Genomic DNA, 20,071 nt, shown 5'->3' with positions numbered 1-20,071 from the left:
AATCCAGAAACTTTCCCACATTTCAAAGGGAGCATTCTGTCTGTTGGGTCTGTAATTTAATCCAATTTTAGTGACAATTACGAGCCACAAATGATTATGTTATGATTTCAGAAATCGAATCCATTAAAAAAAGATTTGCACAGAAACAGGAAGTCCGACCCGATCAATAAAACCACAGAGGACCTGGAGGACTTCAGATGATCTTTGTTAAAGAGACTCAGGGAGAAACCTCCTGATCAGGTTTGTTTATTCTCACTCCAGAACCTAATTAGTGAATATTATCGTCCCTCCTCATGACCTGTGTGAAGAATAAAGGGAGAAAAGAGCTGCAGGTGTTGAGCAGACGGTGTGAGGACTTAATCATTGTGTGAGGTGTGAACGGACACACACACACACACACACACACGCACGCACACACACGCACACACAGGCACACGCGCGCACACACACACACACACACACACACGAACACACAGACACACACAAGCTGTCAGAAATGTTCAATTTATTTGTTCGTTCCATCAACAAAAATAAATATCTTCTTCCACATAAGGCGCGTGTGGAATGATACACAGGAACCCCCCCCCTCATTAACGAGGCCTCGCCTCACGACCCGGCGAGGTGTCGGGAGGCGTTCGCGGCGCACGTGTCCTTGTGACGCAGGTTTTCTCTCCTAGATGGCGGCTGGGGGCGGCGGCCTCCTGCGTGGGGGGAAGAGCAGCTCGGGGACGTCAGTGGGCCGCAGGAGCCTGGTGGACAGAACCAGCACCTGCAACAAGAAGAGGGGACTCATCAGGGAGAAGGTGGGTCACGGGGGGTTAAGTCGTCCATAAATGAAGAGGAGCTTCATCCAGCGAGCTGTCAATCAATCGCTTCTTTGTATTCATCTGATGAGCAGAGAGGTGGAGCGAACCTCTACGTGAACCTCCATGTGAACCTCTACCTGAGCCTCTACCTGAACCTCTATGTGAACCTCTACCTGAACCTCTACTTGAACCTCTATGTGAACCTCTACCTGAGCCTCCATGTGAACCTCTACCTGAACCTCTATGTGAACCTCTACCTGAACCTCTACTTGAACCTCTACCTGAACCTCCATGTGAACCTCTACCTGAGCCTCTACATGAGCCTCCATGTGAACCTCTACCTGAGCCTCTACATGAGCTTCCATGTGAACCTCTACATGAACCTCCAAGTGAACCTCTTCCTGAGCCTCCATGTGAACCTCTACCTGAGCCTCTACATGAGCCTCTATGTGACCTCTACCTGAACCTCTACCTGAGCTTCTATGTGAACCTCTACCTGAGCCTCCATGTGAACCTCTACCTGAGCCTCTACATGAGCTTCCATGTGAACCTCTACATGAACCTCCAAGTGACCCTCTTCCTGAGCCTCCATGTGAACCTCTACCTGAGCCTCTACATGAGCCTCTATGTGACCTCTACCTGAACCTCTACCTGAGCCTCTATGTGAACCTCTACCTGAGCCTCCATGTGAACCTCTACCTGAGCCTCTACCTGAGCCTCTATATGACCTCTACCTGAGCAAAGTCCTGTGCTACGTTCAGAGGTGACCCACTAACAAAGCGTCCAGGGAGGAGCTAATGTTCTGGTAGAGTTCTGACCTCACGCTGCTTTCATCCATCTTATTTATTTACTGTCGGGTATCACGCAGCCAGAGGCATTCTGGGTAGTCCTAGCCTACTTATCGATCAGCCCACTTATTGATAAGCTGGACCTTTCAGTTACTTCAGCGTCACTCTCTCTCACAGACACACACACCTGCGTACGTGCTCAGGTGAGCGTTGTTAAAGCTCCTCTTTATTCGGTTTCTCCTGATTACAGACGGACGGCTTTGATCCTCGCCTCCTTTCTCAGAAGCCTTTTATTAAGACCACATCTCGCTTTCCTCCACACGCGCACACACACACACGCACACACGCACACACGCACACACACACACACACACACACACACACACACACACACACACACACACACACACACACACACACACACACACACACACACACACACACACGTCTGTGTAATGTTAGTGCCACTTAACGGGCGGCCACATCTCTCTGGGTTCATCTCGTATGTAGGTCAGCTCTCAGGAGGTTCTCCCCATCATCGCTGACTGGTTACTGAGTCATTATGAGACATTATTGTGTGAGACAAACACAGACCTCCAATGCTCGTCTACACATTTGCATCTTTATTGGTTAATATAAATGTTTATTCATTTTCAAGTGTGTGATTCGTAATCAAAGATTGAATAAAAAATGCAGTTAAATACGCGATGAGGTCTACGGGGTTTTATTGTGAAAGAGAACGGCTCAAGAAGGCACCTGTTGGTCATCGACTCACCTGAGTCCCCGGTTTGTGGGTGGAGGCGGTGTCCCTGATGAGGCGGAGCTCTGAAGGCGTGACTCCGCCCACCAGGAAGAGGAGCAGCAGAGGGTTGTCGCCGGGATGCGGACGACTCACCTGCAGACGAGACGCTGTGATTGGTCAGTTTGTTAAAAACGGGAGACACAAAATCATGAAACACTACCTACCACAATCGTACGTTTAAATATGTAAATGAGACATTATACTAATGAATATTATCTCCATTTGCAGAAGACTAAAGTGAACATTGGACAAAGTCAGGTTCCACTTTAAGAGGAGCATTGATTTTATTAAATGTAATGTTTAAATATGCAGAAGAGTTGTTTATCTAATGGTAACTCTTGGTACTGTGCGATGAACACGCTCTGAAGGGAACACGCGTGTGTCGATGCTCAGCTGCACACATGTGATGCTGCGTCTCATCATGACTCCAAGAGCCTCCTCCTCAAGGTCACACGTGTGCTCATGGGTCCTCCACATGGAGGAGTCTGCTGCTGCTTCAGAGCGCCAGCCGGCATGTGTGAGCGGGTGTGTGTGTGTGTTGGGGGGGGGGGGGGGGCGGGGGGGCTGAACACGTGAAGCGGGAGGAGGTGAAGCATGTCGAGGGATGATTCAACATGTGTTGAGGCCACAAAAGGGAAATGTGCGACAGAGACACACACTGTGTGATGCATCCATGGAGTGTGAACCATGTGCCCTAAGGTGGGGGGGGGGCTTTATTTTTTCCACATTCATGTTTCATCACATAAGACATCACGTCTCAAACTGAAAACACCCCCCCCCTCACTTCATTGTCATCAAATCAACATAAATGGATATTCATGTTCAGTGGTACAAAGTGTACACAGTCTGTGGTTAAATTACCCACAATGCCCGCAATAACATTAATGTCCCCTGGTCCTTCCTCTGATGCTTTCAAAATAAAAGGATGGGAATAAGTATGAGAAAGAAGTTTAATTCCTGCCAAATAAAAAATAAACAAGGTTCCCGTGAAGCTTCTGGAGATAAAATGAAAATGAGACGGTGTAAAAAAAACAGAAAGACAGTAGAACTCTGTGGGGCCGGAGGATTCGACCTTTGACCCCTGCTGAGTGTGCGGGCCTGACCTTCATGAACATGCTGAAGCCGGTCTTCAGCAGGTCGGTGAGGCCCCCGGACGTGTGCTCTATGTCGGGACACTCGGGTCTGTCGGGGTGGAACACCTCCTCCAGGAGCTGCCGCAGGAAGGGACGGTAGGAGGCCTGCGACCAAAAAACACGTTAACATAAATGCCCCCCCCCTCAGCATGCTGCTTTGTTATTACATAGAAGTCTGATGTCATACAGTAAATGAGATGTGAACATAAGAGGTCCTTCTATCAGGATGTGGGTGTTATAAAACATGTGGCTGACTCACGAGTCTTTTCAGAATAAGAGCTTTAATTCGGGGGGGGGGGCAAATAGAGGCTTTCATTAAATTAATAATCAACACCTGCTGGTTCGTCAGAAAGAAACCCCCCCCATTAACAACAGGGCAGAAGATGCTGAATCTTTAAACCCTAAACATGGAGGTGATGTTAGCATTTAGCTCGACGCAAATATTATAAACATATATACAATATATTATATAAATATATACAATATATTATATACAAATACATATTTACAATATATATATTTGAATCTTTGTGACGACAGGAAAGGGGGAGGAGTTAAAGGGGCTCTGATGTGATGTCAGCGTGTCCTGCAGAGGATGAGAGACTCCTTAAGGTGACCCCCCCCCCCCCCCCCCCCCCCCCGACACACACAGACAACCATTATCCGCTCAGCTAGAGCAAGAATTCATGGCACTCCCCCCCCCCCCCCCCCCCAACGGGGGGAAGTCTGCCGTCTGGGAGAACAAACGCGGCCAGGATCAAACTTGGCAGCTTCACGGAGCTCTGTGATTAGTCTTAAAATAGAAAGAAACAAACATCTAGCGTCCAGTACAAAGGTCAGGTGACACGTGTCGGCCGCCAGCCAGTGGAACAGAACTTTCCTCACGGAGGGAACATCTGGACAGAACACACACACACGTGTCCTCCGGTAGCAGAGGAGCACATCAGAACATCTGCCGGCCGAGAGCCTCCAAATCCACAACATGATACCAACGGATATTCTACCCACGAGGCTCTGATGCACAGGTCAGCTGAGAGGGGAGTAAACAAATCCATGATTCACCTCCGCATGAATAACACACACACACACACACACACACACACACACACACACACAGCCCACGCTCACACAAACACAACATTTTTACTCTGCTATCCCCAAAAAAGGTAACAGCAATCATCAATCTGATGAAAACAATATTAAAATTAGTCATATGATAATGCCAGAGTGCACACACACACACACACAGACGGGTTCTTCTATGCCGGTGGGGACTTATGCACAGAGGTGAAGCGTGGGGACCTCATTTTTTTTAACAGAATAATGGCATACTTTCAATCAAATCATTTTCCTTAATTTTTTTCAAACCCCAATATCACCATAAATCTCAAAATTTCACAAATTTATAGAGTTGAATATTTTTCTGGTTTCTCTATTCCGGTGGGGACCGTCCAATTATGTCATAATACAAAATCACACCAGGGGGCAGTGTTCAAAATGTGTCTCAAACAAGGTAAGGTACTCAATAAAGGGTACTTTTTAGAAACTCTAAGGCACTTAATACATATTTTGTCAATTCATGCTGAATATATACACCATTGAATGTTATAATTGTATAATGACTCATTATCATTGTATAATGACTCATTATCTATGTATATTAAACCCCACTCTATAATATTGTTTGATATATTGCATCTTTATTTTTTTTAAACTATGCAGTTTAAAGCATCATCATCAACTTTCAAATATTATATAAAGTTAACAATTACAGAACAGGGAGCAATAAGACTACTGTAAACAATGTCTGTAAACGTGCTGGCAGTCCACCAGGAATTTAATCTTCCATCTGATGAAAATGCGGCTTACCTTTTTTTTAATTCTTTTAAATTCAGTTTTTAATATATATTTTGACAACTCATCCCTTGATCGGCCAGTGACGATGTTGTGATGCATTTCTGACCACTGACCACCATTGATGTAGTCCATTAAGGTCCTTTCAACAGCTTCGATTTCCTCTTTGGTCCACTTCTTCTTTGTTTGTGGTGACCCTGAATAAAATGAGACAAAAATGTAATGCTGTTAAACAGCAACTACTGAGGCTATAATGACAATAGGTCTTGACTGTACCACTACACACAGTATGACAACCTATAGTTGCAGTAAAGTGAAGTATTTGTAGTAAAGATTCCAGTAAGACAAGAAATAGAACTAGCATATATATTCTCAAAAATGATGTTCTAATATTCGCTTGAAGTTGCTAGTTACAAACATTGAATGCTCCGAGCGAGCTGTGCTGTGTTAACATGGAACATTTCCTTGGCATGAAATGGCAAATGATCAAACTAGGGCCCTTTTTACTCGTACGTGATTCAACTAAGTCAATCATCAGGGACTCGGTTCCCCAAAGGTGGATCCGCGCTCAAACTGTCCCGTTAGTTTGAACCAAATGTCAGACATCAGGATAATCGCATGTGCGCGTCATACGTAAGAAAGCGAAAGGCCAAAACAAGGATTTTTTAACAGTACAACAACAAATAAACTTAAAAGAGGTGCGTCTTTTTTCTCCGCTCACGAGCAGGAGATGATGATGAACGCATACGAGGAGATAATGTGTATTTCAATCATTTCTGTTGGATGAATTGAACATAATGTACATCTTTTACGTTGTTCATTCTATACGTCATCGCAGGATGTTTATCCCGGGGGAGAAGCCTCCTCCATCTCTAAAGGTGTCTTTTTTTCAGATTTTTCATTGTTTGTGGGGTTTTTCCTGTGCCGATGTGAGGCTTTCTGGAAAGAGGATGCCACACGTGTCGACTGTCAAGCCCTCTGAGGCATATTTGTGATACTGTGCTATACAAAATTAAATGCACCATGTACTTATGGCAAAAACTGACACCGCCCCCCTGCGAGGTGTACAAGCCCAACAAAGTATCGCACAGCAGTTAACGTTAAGTGCAGGATTTTTGATGTGTTGCTATGGTGATATATCCAAACCTGCTTCGAAGAACCGCAAAGCCTGATCTACGTCATCTCATCCTGAAAATTATCCAGCTAACCACGTACGAGGAACAGGGCCCAGTGCATGAAGCTGTTGTAACTTCTAGTCTATTTTATTAATGCAATATGAAGTCAGTACAGTAGCGTGCAACCCGCAAAGCAGACAATCGTGCCGCTGCTGTATTATTCATTTTCACATTTGAATATCTGTTTTTAACAACTATTCGTATATATTTTTTAATATAGAATATTTGTTGACAGCTCTAATAGATATGTTAGGTGAAAACCTGGAAAAACTTGGAAGAGATTACCTTTTTTGTGTGAGATTCACCAGACCTCTCCAGCCAGCAGCATCTTTTCATCTGAACTACCTTAAAACAAGCAAAATTTAGAATAAGAGACTTTAAATGTATTCATTAATGCAATGAAATAGTTTTGGCGCCCACAGAATGAACACACCTGATATTTTTTTTAAACTCAATTAGGGAATGTGATTGTAAATAAATGTACAGGCAAGGTAAAATGCATGCAAATTAGTCACTTGTCACTGAACTGTGTGTTTTCTTTAAAAGATAAATATTGTATTACTATTTTAGAAATTTCTATAATCCTCACATTTACTTAAACTATTACATTTGGCTTCATGTGGCAGCAGTGAATATCTTTTTCACCAACCAGCTGTCTGTAAACAAAAGGCATCTCTTATACCTCATATTTTAATTTAATACAATTCAATCGATGAGTTACATTTACCCATAGTACACCGTAGGCACCATTCCTAATGCCTCTGGGCCAGGTCCTCATTGTAAATGATAATTGATTCTTAACTAATTTTACCTGATTAAATAAAAAGTCAAATTACACACATCTTTGGACATTGGGGATAGCCTTTAACTCGTCATATTTTAAAATGTATTTATGATTCTTGTCCTGCAGTACTTTCTTTCATCTTTTTTTTCATGCTAAATACCAACGTTTGGCAAAATAACCATAGCAACACAAGCTCGCCACTGCTCTGGAAAAAAGGAAGCTGTCTTCCTCATTAATGAAAGAGCGATATTATTTAGATTTACATTTTACAGGGAGAGTTCTCCGAAATCAAAGATCTGTTATGAGATCACTTCCTGTACGAGCGCTATCGATGCTGCCGACAAGCAATCATTAATCTACAGGAAGACCTTCGAGATCCGCAAATGGTGGACACATCACGCCGCAGCCGAGCATTGACGGTCTCACACTGTTGCTCATACTGTACATTGTTTAACAGTTTTGCGATGCAGAGAACACAAGGAAAGCCGCTATGATATATCCGTATTATAATAAGTGATAATTTACAGTTGCTGTTCACATTGACCCAAGCGTTACATATCACTGCGCACGGGAGGGGGAGGGCCGATACGGCCGACTGTTCAGTGACAGCGCGGTTGTTACTCGGCGGGCTGAGCACACTCCCGCGGCAGGCCGCGCCGGACGGGCAGTCGGGCGCCACGACAGGCCAGATTTGGACCGCAAGTTTAACATATGTGAATTGGGCACTCATGGGCCACATAAACTGACGTTGCAGGCCTCGAGTTGGACACGTGTGCTCGAGACTCATGAAATGAGATACACAACGTTTGGTGGCTACCACTATTTAGTGCTGAAAGGCAGCTATTTACTTACCATTTATAATTTCGCTGGCAACCGCGTTATAAAGGCAATAAGGTACTTGAGGCCGTACTTTCTTAGTGTTTCGTACCTTATTGCTTAAATATTAAGTACCTAACTCGTCTAATACTGCTTGATCTGCTATAAACCCAGTGAATATTGTATTTAATAGAATCTAAATTGGTGGGAAACACTATGGTAAAATTGAAGTCAAATATATTTTATAAACTACCTGTAAAAATTAATTACTCTAGCATTGTATTCATTGTGACATTTTTTTTCTATGTGCACAGTCAAGCAGGTTAACAGCCATTTAAGAACCTTAAGATGACATAGCCTACCTGGTTAGTATGTTCACGGTCAAAGGCTCCTTCATTTCTCCGACATCAGCATCTGCAAATATGTAAGCGGATGGAAATGTTATTATGGTGTATGATGAACAAATAACTTCAAAATGAGACATTAAAAAAGAATGTATGTATTTTGCATTTGAAATCCCCATATACTTGTTATATGACCTAAACCTTAACATCATGATCAATTTGGGATTAAAAAAAAGATCTATAGAACCCTAGTTTAGTGTAATATTCCTTTGACTTTCTACAAACACCAATGTACAATCATCTCCTTGTGTCTCCCCTCTCTCACCTGTGCACTTCGAGCTGTCACTACTGGATGGCAAACATGCTCCATCCTCCTAAAAGCACAAGGGACACATTCAGCCAAAGCTATACATCCAACTCATTACAGTACTCTTTTTTTTTTTTTTTAATGAAATGAATTAAGTTTATCTGTTATGGAATGCATTATAGTAACAACATCTACTTCTGTTCTTAACGACAAACATTATATTATCTATCTCAATACCTATGACAATCTGAATTAAAATGCCTATTTATACATGGGTAGATATTACAATCACTCTTTGGGCAAATGGAAAACTGCTTATTAAGTGTTATAGGCCCAAAAGCCACCGTAAGGATACTTAAAATGGTTAAAGGGAAATTAGTTATAATCCAGGTCTTAACGCAGATTAAGTATTACACTCCCTTTGTTGAGCATAATATTCACATTATGTGTGAAAAGATATTGATAAAACATGAATATATTTATAAAGTATATAATAAATAACTAATTAGCTGTCCAGCATTCTATTTCACAACGCGTGCACATGCTGCTGCTTGCACATGCTTGCTTATTGTTAGCTAACATTAGCTGTCCATTTAAGTTGAGTTTAACACATTGCAACAGCTCATTTTATATGGCAGTATATATGAAAATAGTATCAAAGTAAACTTAACAGCACTATTTGTGGTGCTAGTTGCACATGCTTGCTTATTGTTAGCTAACATTAGCTTCCCATCTAAGTTGAGTTTAGCACATTGCAACAGCTCATTTTATATGGCAGTACATATATTAATAGTATCAAAGTAAACGTAAAAAGCACTGTTTTACATTAGAAGCTAGTCCAATAATTAAAAACTCACCATTTCTATCCAGCTTCTGCAGCCAGCACCGTCACGTTGTCTGCTGCTCGGCAGTCTGAGGGAAATGGACGGTAGCAGGTGCTTGGTGGGGGCGTGGCCAGACCGAGGACCCCACGTGGATGGTAACAGTTCGGTTTTGTGTAAAGAAACGAAACTTAAGGTTCTTAACACAAAACCTGACATTGACTGTCCCCACCGTACCCTCGCCCATCCCCCCACTCCTTCAGTCACCATTAGCTTGAGGGAGCATTGGGGCTCAGCCTGTTCTGCTGGGCCTTGTTAATAACGTAGAAGGGTAATAGTAATTACTAAAACCGAAGGATTACATAAAATACCTGGTGAAGTTGAGACGATATTACTCAACTAGAATTAAGTATACATTTTAATATGTATTTTATTTAATTTCTAATAAAACTGGAAGCATTTTTGAACAATTAAAAATGTAGACAAACATTGATATTTTAAGAATAAAAACTACAACTACTACATTTACAAGCCCTTGTATTCAGAACAAGTATTTATATGTGCAGACATAAATTATGAATTTAGAATGGGAAATAGCATTTAAAAGTGTAGTACTCACACAAGAATACACAAAACGTTCTTTTAGGCGCTAATGATCATATTTCCGGTTTAAGAATAAAGAGTGGGGAGGGGCTGACAATTTTTACAGTCTTCTATGTAGTCTTTAATCAAGGTTTTACGGTAACTCACGCACTGTTCATACCGGCATTATGCCGTAAAAACTGACGTTGCTCTTCGGCAGGCTGCAGCATTTATTTTTACAAGTCATGTAGCGCCCAGCGGTCGGAGCTGCCCTAACTGAAGTGAGTTGTGTACAAGGTACACAGAACTGTGAAGCGCCAGAATCACTGATTGGAGAAGTCAAAGAAAGGGATAGAGCCACCATCCAGGTGCGACTGGGCTCGTGGCAGCAGGTAGATGATGGCGTCATCCACTCCCACATAAGGCAATGCAAATTGCAGAGGGCCCGGTGATGATTTTATCTGGGCTTGAAGGTGGGTCAAGAGCAGCCTCTCCAGCACCTTCATCACATGGGATGTGAGGGCAACTAGTCAGTGGTCATTGAGGCCACGGTGTCTCCTACAGCATCGGGACTGCCTGCTGCTTTAGGTTCAGAATAAGGAGATGTTGGTGGGCTTTAGACAGCTGGATGGCGCAGGTCTTCAGCACCCTGGGGCTGATACCATCAGGAGGCCTTATGTTGCTTCACAAGAGGTTTCAGTATGTACTCTAACTGCCTCACCACATACACCCTTGACCCAATCCCATTTACTCTTCTTCAGACTGAATTTCTTCTCACCATCCCCATCTCTGGTTTCAGGGTGTATTCCAAAAGCTTTCTAGACTGCCAAAGTCAGCCCCCTTTGATGTTGACAACTTCAACCAATTGTCTTCGTATCTGCGCCTATCAGACCCCAACTCAACTGAGACAGCCTGTCTCATATCGAAAGATTTGTCTTACTTATTGCAGTGTTATCTATATACTTTTGTCAAATAGTTTATATCGTTGGCAAGTTATCCATATATATGGGCTTTGGGGGAGGACAACCAAACACCAAATATTCTAGCACCGTTGATTCAATGTAGACATTAATTACACTTTATCGTGCTGCATAATATGTCATGCCATAGCAGGGTAGGAAATTCACATAATATTTAGGCCCCATTCAAGGGCGTAACCATGTATATTGGGGGGGTTAGATTGGTATTTTCTCAATATTTCCTAAAGAATGCATTGTTACGCACTTGCCCCCACTAACTGAAAAGCAGGGTTGTTTTATCAAAAAATTGGCGGCATTTTTTCATTAAACTAGTGAAATAACATAATACCTTTGTTAAAACGATTAAATATACTTATTTGGACTACATTTGGATGTATATGTAATTGCCATAAAATGGCAGTAATGAGACTATTAGGCAGTAGTTTACAAATCTAAAGGGTTTTTCTTAAGATTCTTTGAATCAAAACAGAAAACATTAATCAGACTCATTCAATTTTCTTTTTATTTCTTTTATCGTTTCTCGTGTTAAGAGATGTCAAACAGCTTGACTATTTTGCAGAACGCTGTCTTCTAGATCAGATTCACAGCAACCAAAGTTGGCTCTCGTTTATTGAGATGATTACGCCATGCTTCTGTAAAAACAAAACTAATTTAAACCTTGAAACCCTCAATCAACTACAGTCTCAACTAATTGTGTTTTATCCAAATACACGATTGGCTGTTAACCACAAGATGTCAGTAACCTTTGAGGAGAGTAGGGATTGGTATCGGGGGGTTTTTCAGTGCTAAACCGGTGCATTTAAAATTATTTCTGATTAAACAAAAGAGCATATTGTTTATCCACCATGTGATAGAATTTATTATTATTTCTATGTTTAGTTAACGCTATGCTGTGTAAAATAAAGACGAAAAGAATCAAACGATCTGCCGTCATTTGCGTGAAGAAATGGAGTCACGTGTCTGCAGCTCAATGTGGCTTAATGGCGAACAGCACCGAAGGAACGTCGTTACACCCTCTGTTTAATACTTCAGTGGGGGGCTGTCCGACGGGAGGGGTGCGGTAGTTGCGGACTCACGCTCTGTGTCCGCTGGAGAGCGCAGCTCTCCTGTGTATGCGCACGTGTCTGTGTGTGCGCGCAATAGTGTGCCTGCATCTGTCTGGGCGATAGTGCCGCGTGCTGAAAGAGGGAGGGAAATACTGACTTAAATAAATAGAATAGAAGGGTGATGGCTAGCTTGCCACACGGTAGGCTATCGTTTGCTGCTGAGAGGACGGTGTCATCAGAGTGTGTAAATACATTTTTTCAATCGGCTCAGGAACCGAAACTAAGCACCGAAATCTGCGTTGCATTTCAGTACGGTAGGTACCGCGTAGGAACCGGTGCTATATTAGTACCGGTTCTCGGTACCCAACCCTATAGGAGAGTGGAAACATTTCTCACTGACAGCAGTCTGTGAACCGTTAACTAAGGGTAGCTAGCAAGCCTCATTAGTTGGAATGCATTGATGCATACATAAAAATGGAACTTGCTTTTCACGACCACACCTGGGACATAACCTTATGTGGAGGCAGGACGGTTAGATATTTCAAACATGGGAGAGCGATAAGTGATAGCTAGCTAAACTGCTAACGAGGCTACTCCTCGTCTGCTGGAGACTTAAACCGGGGTCGAGACGTTGTTCCTTCGGTGTTGTTATTGAGCTGCAGACACGTGAGTTTATTTTCTTACGTGAATGACAGAAGATCATTTTATTCTTTTTGTTTGGTCTTTATTTTACGCAACAAAGCGTCAACTTAATATACTATTAATAACCTTTTTCGCGGACCGCAAGAAGGTCCATCAGTTAATAAGCACGTTGAAAGTTGCGGGCGGACCGGCCGGGTTTAGGGGCGGAGGGGTTCCGCTGGTGGGCGAAACCGCGCACTGAGGAGTGAATAATTGTAATCGTGATGGGGGCTGTAGTATTTGTGAGTGTCCACTGACATTTAATTGTCCAAGTAAAACACGTAGTACTAATATTAGTCATTGGCGCTGTATCCGTCCATCTTTATTATTTCACAAAACCGCGCACCTCTGTGACATCATCAACACATGATGGTTAACTTAACCGGAAGTATCCAGGGGCGTTTTATTTGTTTGAGCATGTGTCCCTATGTTTTAGCATTGCCTCTCTGAACATCACCATGTTTACATCATCCGAACGGCAGGTTCACATGATCTGAATTATTATTGTCTATTGTAATGGACTGACATGTTCTGTGAGCGAGATTACACATTAAGACTTTGTACTTGATGGAATTATTTCCCCTTACACCTACACAATCAGTATTTTTACTTAAGTTAAAAGCTTGAGTTGATACTTCAACAGAAGTATCTATACTTCTACTTGAGTAATGAATGTGAAAACTTTTGAAACCTCTGGTTATCACCCACTATGTTGCTCGGTTGCCTGGTGACGAAAGGACACGTATTTCTTGTTGTTTTTGCTCCACTTGATAAAGTCAGCAGAAGAATTCCCCAGTAGACAACGACATTGGTTGTTGCTAAATTTGAGGGCCTTTTTCTTTTGGACCTGAGATGGTGACGGAGACTGGATTTGCTCTCTGCGAACTCACAGGTCTGATCAAGAAGTGCTCCTTTTTTCTTTTTAAGAACGTTTGATCCTTCCCGCACACGGAACAACAGTCAAGGCGAGACTCAAAAACATTCAATGGCATTTTTGGCCCCTTTCGTAGTGATATTTGGGGCAAAATGATATTTCTTATGGGCAATTTTTCCCTTTGCCCTCATGTAATTCCGATGCAAAATAGCTCACACTGCAGGCCTTGGTTGATTCCAGGCTAAGGCATCCTACAGTAAAATATGTTTTATATTGATACTATAGCCTAAAAATAACACAGGAAAGCACTTGGGTAAATATACAAGAACACCACCCTAACCATTTTTGATGTTTTAGTTGCATTATTGGGGTGTTATAGATTTTAAATAGTTTACATATATAACAATCAAATCATGACTGTGCTGTGTCGTAGCCTATGTCACAATGTTCATTCTCATGCTCCTCCAAAAGTGTAGCAAACTGTCTGTGATTCAATGGTTGTGCCCTGATGAAGTTAAATATTTTAGTGACAACATCAATGACATGGTTAATTTTTGACTTGCAACACAGGCTGATGTATTATGTCACAACCTGGCTCTTTGGGCCATGACAAGATTGGAGTTGTACTGCTTTAAAGAGTTTTAACATCTTCTTTATTTAACATAAGCCAACGAAAAAAAGGTACACGACCACACCACCGGACGTCTGCTGGAGAGAGAAGAGAGAATGAACACTGGGTCTTTTAATCTCAGGGAACCGGGCCCAGGTGCCTTCAATCACCAAACCCAGCCCACAAAATCCCACTGGAAAGCTGCTGCCTCCACAGCAGGGGTCACCACATTTATAAAATGCAAAAATATTGACAGGACTTGGACAGGCCTCTGTTGTGACACCTGCAAATTGGTCCCATTTCAGACCCAGCATGTTTGTGCATGCATCTACCTCTGTGAATAAATCGCTCCCTGTCGTTATCACTTTCATTGAGCGCAGTGCTGCCAGCTCCTCAGTGAGCTCTCGTCCAAAGCCAAGGAGAAGAATAAAAGCACTGCAGCTTTAGTCCATGCATGAGGTAAAATTAGACAAAAATATTTACTTTGTAATTTCCAATCAACCTCTCACGGGCCGGTCACGGACAGCCAAAGGGCCGGATGTGGCCCGCGAGCCATACAATTGAATAATTTGATCAATATCAGCATTAATATTATGTATGTATGAATTTTTTGGTTTATTTGTATACTTTTTATGAAATAAAGCATTTTATTTGTGGTCTGTTTTACCACCATCAAACAGACAGCATTGAAAGTGTATGTTGCGAAAATATCACTTTTGAACCGATAGGGGGCGGTAGTGAGTGGAAAAACAGCGACGCACACTTCAAGAACAGCCAACCTCATGGGGACTGCAGTACCCGTGTGCATCCACTAGGGGCGCATTCAGAAACACACTCACACAGTTTTGTCATGAAATTGATGTTCCAGGGGACCTCAGAAAAAATCATTGGGGGTGTATCTAGACACCATTTTGGAGCTTGTGGGAGGGGTTTGCCCGTGGGGACCTCATTTTAGGTCCCCACGGGGACACAAGTCCCCACCGGTCTGTGTGCAATCAGGTATAGGTCCCCACCGGCATAGAAGAACAAGAACACACACACACACACACACACACACACACACACACACTAAGAGGAACAACCGCAGGAACGTAACAAGTCACTCAGGTCGGTAAACTCACTTTGTTTCTCTGCGTGGCGCTGCGGGGAGGAGTGCGTGTTCCGTGCGTGTCCCGCGCGTGTCGGACTGAGAGACCTGCGGCTCCACGCAACGAGTCCGAGCGAGGGGTGAGGAGTGAGGACGCAGGAGGGAGGAGTGAGGAGGCAGGAGACTCGGAGCGCTCCTCTCTTCCCCCCCGTGCGGCGGCTGCGGGAAGCGGCGCGTCAGGACGACCTTGGCCCCGCCCCCTCGGCCCCGCCTCCACCTCAAAAGGTGTTGATTACACGTCTTTCAGTGGGTCACGTGGTGTCCTCGATGCGGGGACAACGTGACAAAGGCTCCGTTTCTCGATGGGTTCGAGAATAAATGAATCCTAAAAAAGGAGCATCGCATTTATTAATCCACCAACAGATTTATTGTAATAGAGTTAAAAGAATTAATGAGTGAAATGATTTAGTCCCGGTCACACATGACAGTGGACTAGTTTCTATTTTACATTTATTGATGGATTAAATATGCAACTTGGGTGCAAACTAATGGACAATTATCACATGTCAACATGAACCATTTAATTTAAAATAAATTAATCACATCCATCAAGGATTAAATTGGGAAATAAACCTTTAAATAATTTAATGTAGTTTAGTACACACTAATCTGTAGAAGCACTTAGTGGATCCGAGCAGTGAGGAGCAGGGCGATGAAGTCAGTCAGTAGAAAACAATACACACAGCGGGGCCTGTAAATGGAGTTATTCTGCCCCAACGAGCATGTCGTCTTTCAGATGGTTGAGAGACGAGTGACGTCTGGGATTAAGGACACCATGACCTCACTCATGTGTCTTCATGGTGGGGGGGGGGCACTACAGCATGTCACAGAGGACCCCATTTATGTCTCACAGAAAGACTTCAGTCCAGCACCCAGATACTCGATTTGTACTTAAACGAACTACAGCCAGCAGAGGACAAAGTCTTCAGAGACACTGAAAACACTGCATGTCATCAGCTAAGTGTACTCAAGTATTCAGAGTACACCCTTCAGCCATTACGCACCAAGAGGTGCATTAAACTGCAGCCTTTATTGCTTTATTCAAGTAAAGCAGCATGCAGTCAATGATTTAGTTTGTAATCTAGTTGCTGCTAAAGAGAAACTATACACAATGAAAACAGATTCGACGAAACCACAAAGCTTGATTAAAATTTAAAAATTTTATTTAAAAAAACTAGTCTAATAGAATCTCCACAGATTGCAATCAATCTAAAAGTAAAGTGCGAGTGAAAAGTCAGCTGATTAAAACAAAGGGGAAGCTGGTCTCAGGGGTCTTTGGTCAGAGACGACGCCATCGTCTTCACGAGGGACGACTTCAGCTGCGGGATGAGGGCGACCTTCATCAGCTTGCTGCTCGAGTACTTGTTCTTCACGGCCTACGGGACACATTTCAGTACCAAGCAGATTTAGAGGACAGTTCCAGAGGGAGGGGGGGGGCACAAACCAAAATCACATTTCATGAAATATTGTGCGTTCTGGCTGCACTTGCCTGGAATTTGGTTTTCCCCTCATCCACCATCACAATATTTTGGGCGATGTGCTGCATGATTGGCTTCAGGTGGTCTGCGTCATAGGTGGAGTAGTGCTGCTGTGTGGGAGACTGACAAGACGGATCAATCTTTATTATATAAAAAAAAAAAAAAAAGATCCCTGCACCTCAGAGGCAAAGTGGTTTTGGGTGGAGACTCACCCACGGCAGCTCCTCCAGCAGCAGCTGGGAGAGGCACAGCGAGGCGGCGGCGATCTCAGAGGGCCGGTAGTGGACCATGTCGTAGTCCAGCAGCGTCAGCTCCATCAGGTACTTGGCCAGCGTGTGTCTCTCGATGTCCGACTGAGACAAACATTCAAACCACTAGTGAACACTAGTCGACTTATGGCTGGGGGGGGGGGGGGGGGGGGGGGGGGGGCGTAAAGGGAAGACTCACCCCGGCCACCTTGGAGGCCCGACGCAGGAAGTGCAGCGGCAGGGGGCGGCCCAGCTCAAAGTTGAGGGTCCTCAGGACCAGCTGCTCCATCTCCAGGACCTGGGCCTTGGTGAAGGCGTTGTCCGTGATGTAGGCGAAGTCCCCGACCTCCGGGGCGTACATCTCCTCGTACTTGCAGGCCACCAGCATGGCGGTGACGCCGACCAGCTGCAGCTTTCGGCGAGAGACCGGCTGGACCTGCGGGGAGAGGACGGGGGGGGGTCGATACACAGCTCACCAACAAAGAGGACAGACCGCCGTGACAGATCTTACTTGGAGAAAACGATCCAGGACAGCGACGGTGAGGTACAGCGTCTCCTGCAGCAGCTGGAACCTGGAGTGGACCTGGACCAGCCAGTCCACCAGAAGCGCTCGCATGCGTCCAGAGATCTCGTAGCCCTGCATGTAGTCGGCGCGAACGGCCTGCTGCACCTGGGCGGAGACGAACACCGTTGCACTAAACCGGGGCGGCGGTTTGATGACGCAGGCGAACAGCATTAAGAAGACGTACCTCCAGGACATGCAGATACTTGTAGATATCTTTGACGTATTCGGAGCAGAGCTGCGGCAGTTCGGAATCCTGCTCGTCGACGTCCTGCACGGTGAGCAGCACCTCGGAGAAAGCTTGGCACAGCTCCTCCGCCTCCTTCATGGACACGTCGGCCGACTCCTCAGAGACCGGGGGGGCAGGGGCAGGGGCGGCGTCCTGGACTACTGGACGCGCCACAGGTTTGTCCTTCTGGACGGGTTTGGCTGATGCTTTGGACGGTCCGGCCCTCTGAAGAAACAAAGAACTCCGCTTTAGATTGTACAACTTACGCAATCATAAAAATGCAGAAGGATCACTCTTTTTTTCCAGTGGGGAACTTAGGAGCCATTTCTCAGGCTAGAAGCCCACGTGGTTTAAAGCATTTTTTGCACAAGGGCAGTTGCATCCACATTCTGTAGGCCACCGGCTGCAGCACGTGACCAGGCGTGTTTTGCAGGTCTTTATGGGACCACAGCCTGGTTATTGAACCACACGGTTCTTCTTGGATGATAAAAAGTCACCTTCGTGTAGGCCGCTGCTCCGGTGAAGTTGGTGATCTCTCCGAGAGCAGCTCTCCTCGCTCCAGCTGTGGCTTTGCTCATCTTCACTGGGTTCTCTGCGGCCGGAAGCTGCTAAAAACACCAACAAAACACAAAACTCAGACACACCACAGGCGAAGGAAAGGCTTCCGCGTGTAAAGAGCCACGTAGAGACGACGTGATAACAGCGCAGGAGGAAACAAAGCTGCAGCTGGGAACAGATAACAACGTTAGCTTAGCTAGCATCACAAGCTAACGGCTAACGAAGCTAACACCTAGCATAATTCAATAAAGACGGTTAAAAAGCGAGATGACTTCCGATCTACTCACCACGGGACGAACTTCATAGGAAGACATGTTTGGCAGAGACGAGGATTTGGTTATTTCTTTCGTTGTAAGCAGCGCGAGTTCTCAACAAGCTCCGTGAAGGTGAGTTCAGCAGGTAAACACTGGAGGCACGAGACGCATTCAAATAGCGCTCCGTCAGATCTGATTGGACGCTGCTTTCGGCAGGGCGCTCCTGATTGGCTGACAAATCAACGAGCTCCAAGGTACAGGTCTGATGATGTTTAAATTTGGAGAAATAATTGTTTGAAATATAATTGTTGTTCGGTAGTTAAATAAGTACAACCTACATCATGTACTTGTGTAAAAAATACTCCCTTGCAAATAAACACACAGACGGTAGAAAAGCACAAAGGTATTAGCAGCAACTGTTTCAGATTCATATTTATTTATAATTTCATGACGCGTTATTGATTCAGCATTAAGTGTTAAAAACTTAGAAAAGAAAATTGTGTGGTACTTTTACTATTTTCATTTAGCTATATTAATTTGACATAAATTACTTGACTAGACTTGAATGTGAAAATACGAACAAATATTGATGTACTATTATATATAAAGCTACTCAGCATTATATAAAGTACATTAATTATAAATACTGAAGTGATGAAGACTATCATTCAATTAGAATCCAGTGATACAAATACGTTTGAAATGACGCAATCTGTTCAATGGGTAACATGTGATGCAAATAAAATAACATGTGAGCTGATAAAGTGCGTTAAACGTTCTTCACTGGCTTTTCTCGCTCTGCTGTTTACTGATTATTAATAGTAGGGTAGAATTAGCATGAGATCGGATACGTGTTGTATAGTTGTTGTTACAAACACTCGTTATTATCTTTATGTTTATTTGTAAAATTAGACTGTATGTGTATGTGTATGGGGGGGGGGGGGGGTGTCCCTGTGTGGCACTGCGGTCATGTGGACCGCATTTCAAAAGGAAATGCGCCTCTATGTTGGGTATTACGGTAAAAGGGGCTGTACAGCCAAAAAGGCACTGATCATCATTTGAAGTGTCTTTTATCAATATTTGAACTCTCTTTAAATCAGATAGCAGATGGGTAACACTCTTTTGACACTTGGTCCTATTTAAATCTGATCTCCTCTATTAACTTGTACATTTACATGAAATATTACTGTGT

The 20,071-nt window shown here is 43.8% G+C and overlaps 2 protein-coding genes and 1 long non-coding RNA gene across 4 annotated transcripts; all 3 read right to left on the bottom strand.

Annotated features, from left to right (window-relative positions):
• Nucleotides 1–488: 488 nt before the first annotated feature.
• On the bottom strand, nt 489–4,022 carry LOC134127314 (sec1 family domain-containing protein 2-like). Its single transcript, XM_062561889.1, has 3 exons — nt 3,500–4,022; nt 2,370–2,489; nt 489–769 (listed from the first exon to the last, which is right to left on the bottom strand). The coding sequence occupies exons 1-3, from the start codon at nt 3,509–3,511 to the stop codon at nt 674–676; spliced, it is 228 nt and encodes a 75-aa protein (XP_062417873.1). The 5' UTR covers nt 3,512–4,022; the 3' UTR covers nt 489–673.
• A 911-nt stretch (nt 4,023–4,933) lies between these two features.
• Nucleotides 4,934–11,964, bottom strand: LOC134127313 (uncharacterized). Its single transcript, XR_009956048.1, has 4 exons — nt 8,828–11,964; nt 8,521–8,572; nt 6,844–6,903; nt 4,934–5,580 (listed from the first exon to the last, which is right to left on the bottom strand). It is a non-coding gene; the product is annotated as an uncharacterized LOC134127313 (long non-coding RNA).
• A 4,731-nt stretch (nt 11,965–16,695) lies between these two features.
• Nucleotides 16,696–19,071, bottom strand: ccnb2 (cyclin B2). 2 transcript variants are annotated; one of them, XM_037456880.2, is made up of 8 exons: nt 18,913–19,071; nt 18,565–18,675; nt 18,026–18,292; nt 17,788–17,946; nt 17,476–17,712; nt 17,241–17,381; nt 17,040–17,150; nt 16,696–16,926 (listed from the first exon to the last, which is right to left on the bottom strand). In XM_037456880.2, exons 1-8 carry the CDS (start codon nt 18,937–18,939, stop codon nt 16,816–16,818), a joined length of 1,164 nt encoding a protein of 387 aa, XP_037312777.2. In that variant the 5' UTR covers nt 18,940–19,071; the 3' UTR covers nt 16,696–16,815. The 2 variants fall into 2 exon arrangements, with proteins under 2 accessions (XP_037312777.2, XP_037312784.2); XM_037456887.2 differs by having other exon boundaries at nt 18,565–18,672; nt 18,913–19,061.
• Between the last annotated feature and the right edge of the window lie 1,000 nt (nt 19,072–20,071).

Source organism: Pungitius pungitius, chromosome 4, assembly GCF_949316345.1.
Source record: "Pungitius pungitius chromosome 4, fPunPun2.1, whole genome shotgun sequence".
Taxonomy (NCBI): Eukaryota; Metazoa; Chordata; class Actinopteri; order Perciformes; family Gasterosteidae; genus Pungitius; species Pungitius pungitius.
This window is presented reverse-complemented; position numbering and strand designations above follow the sequence as displayed.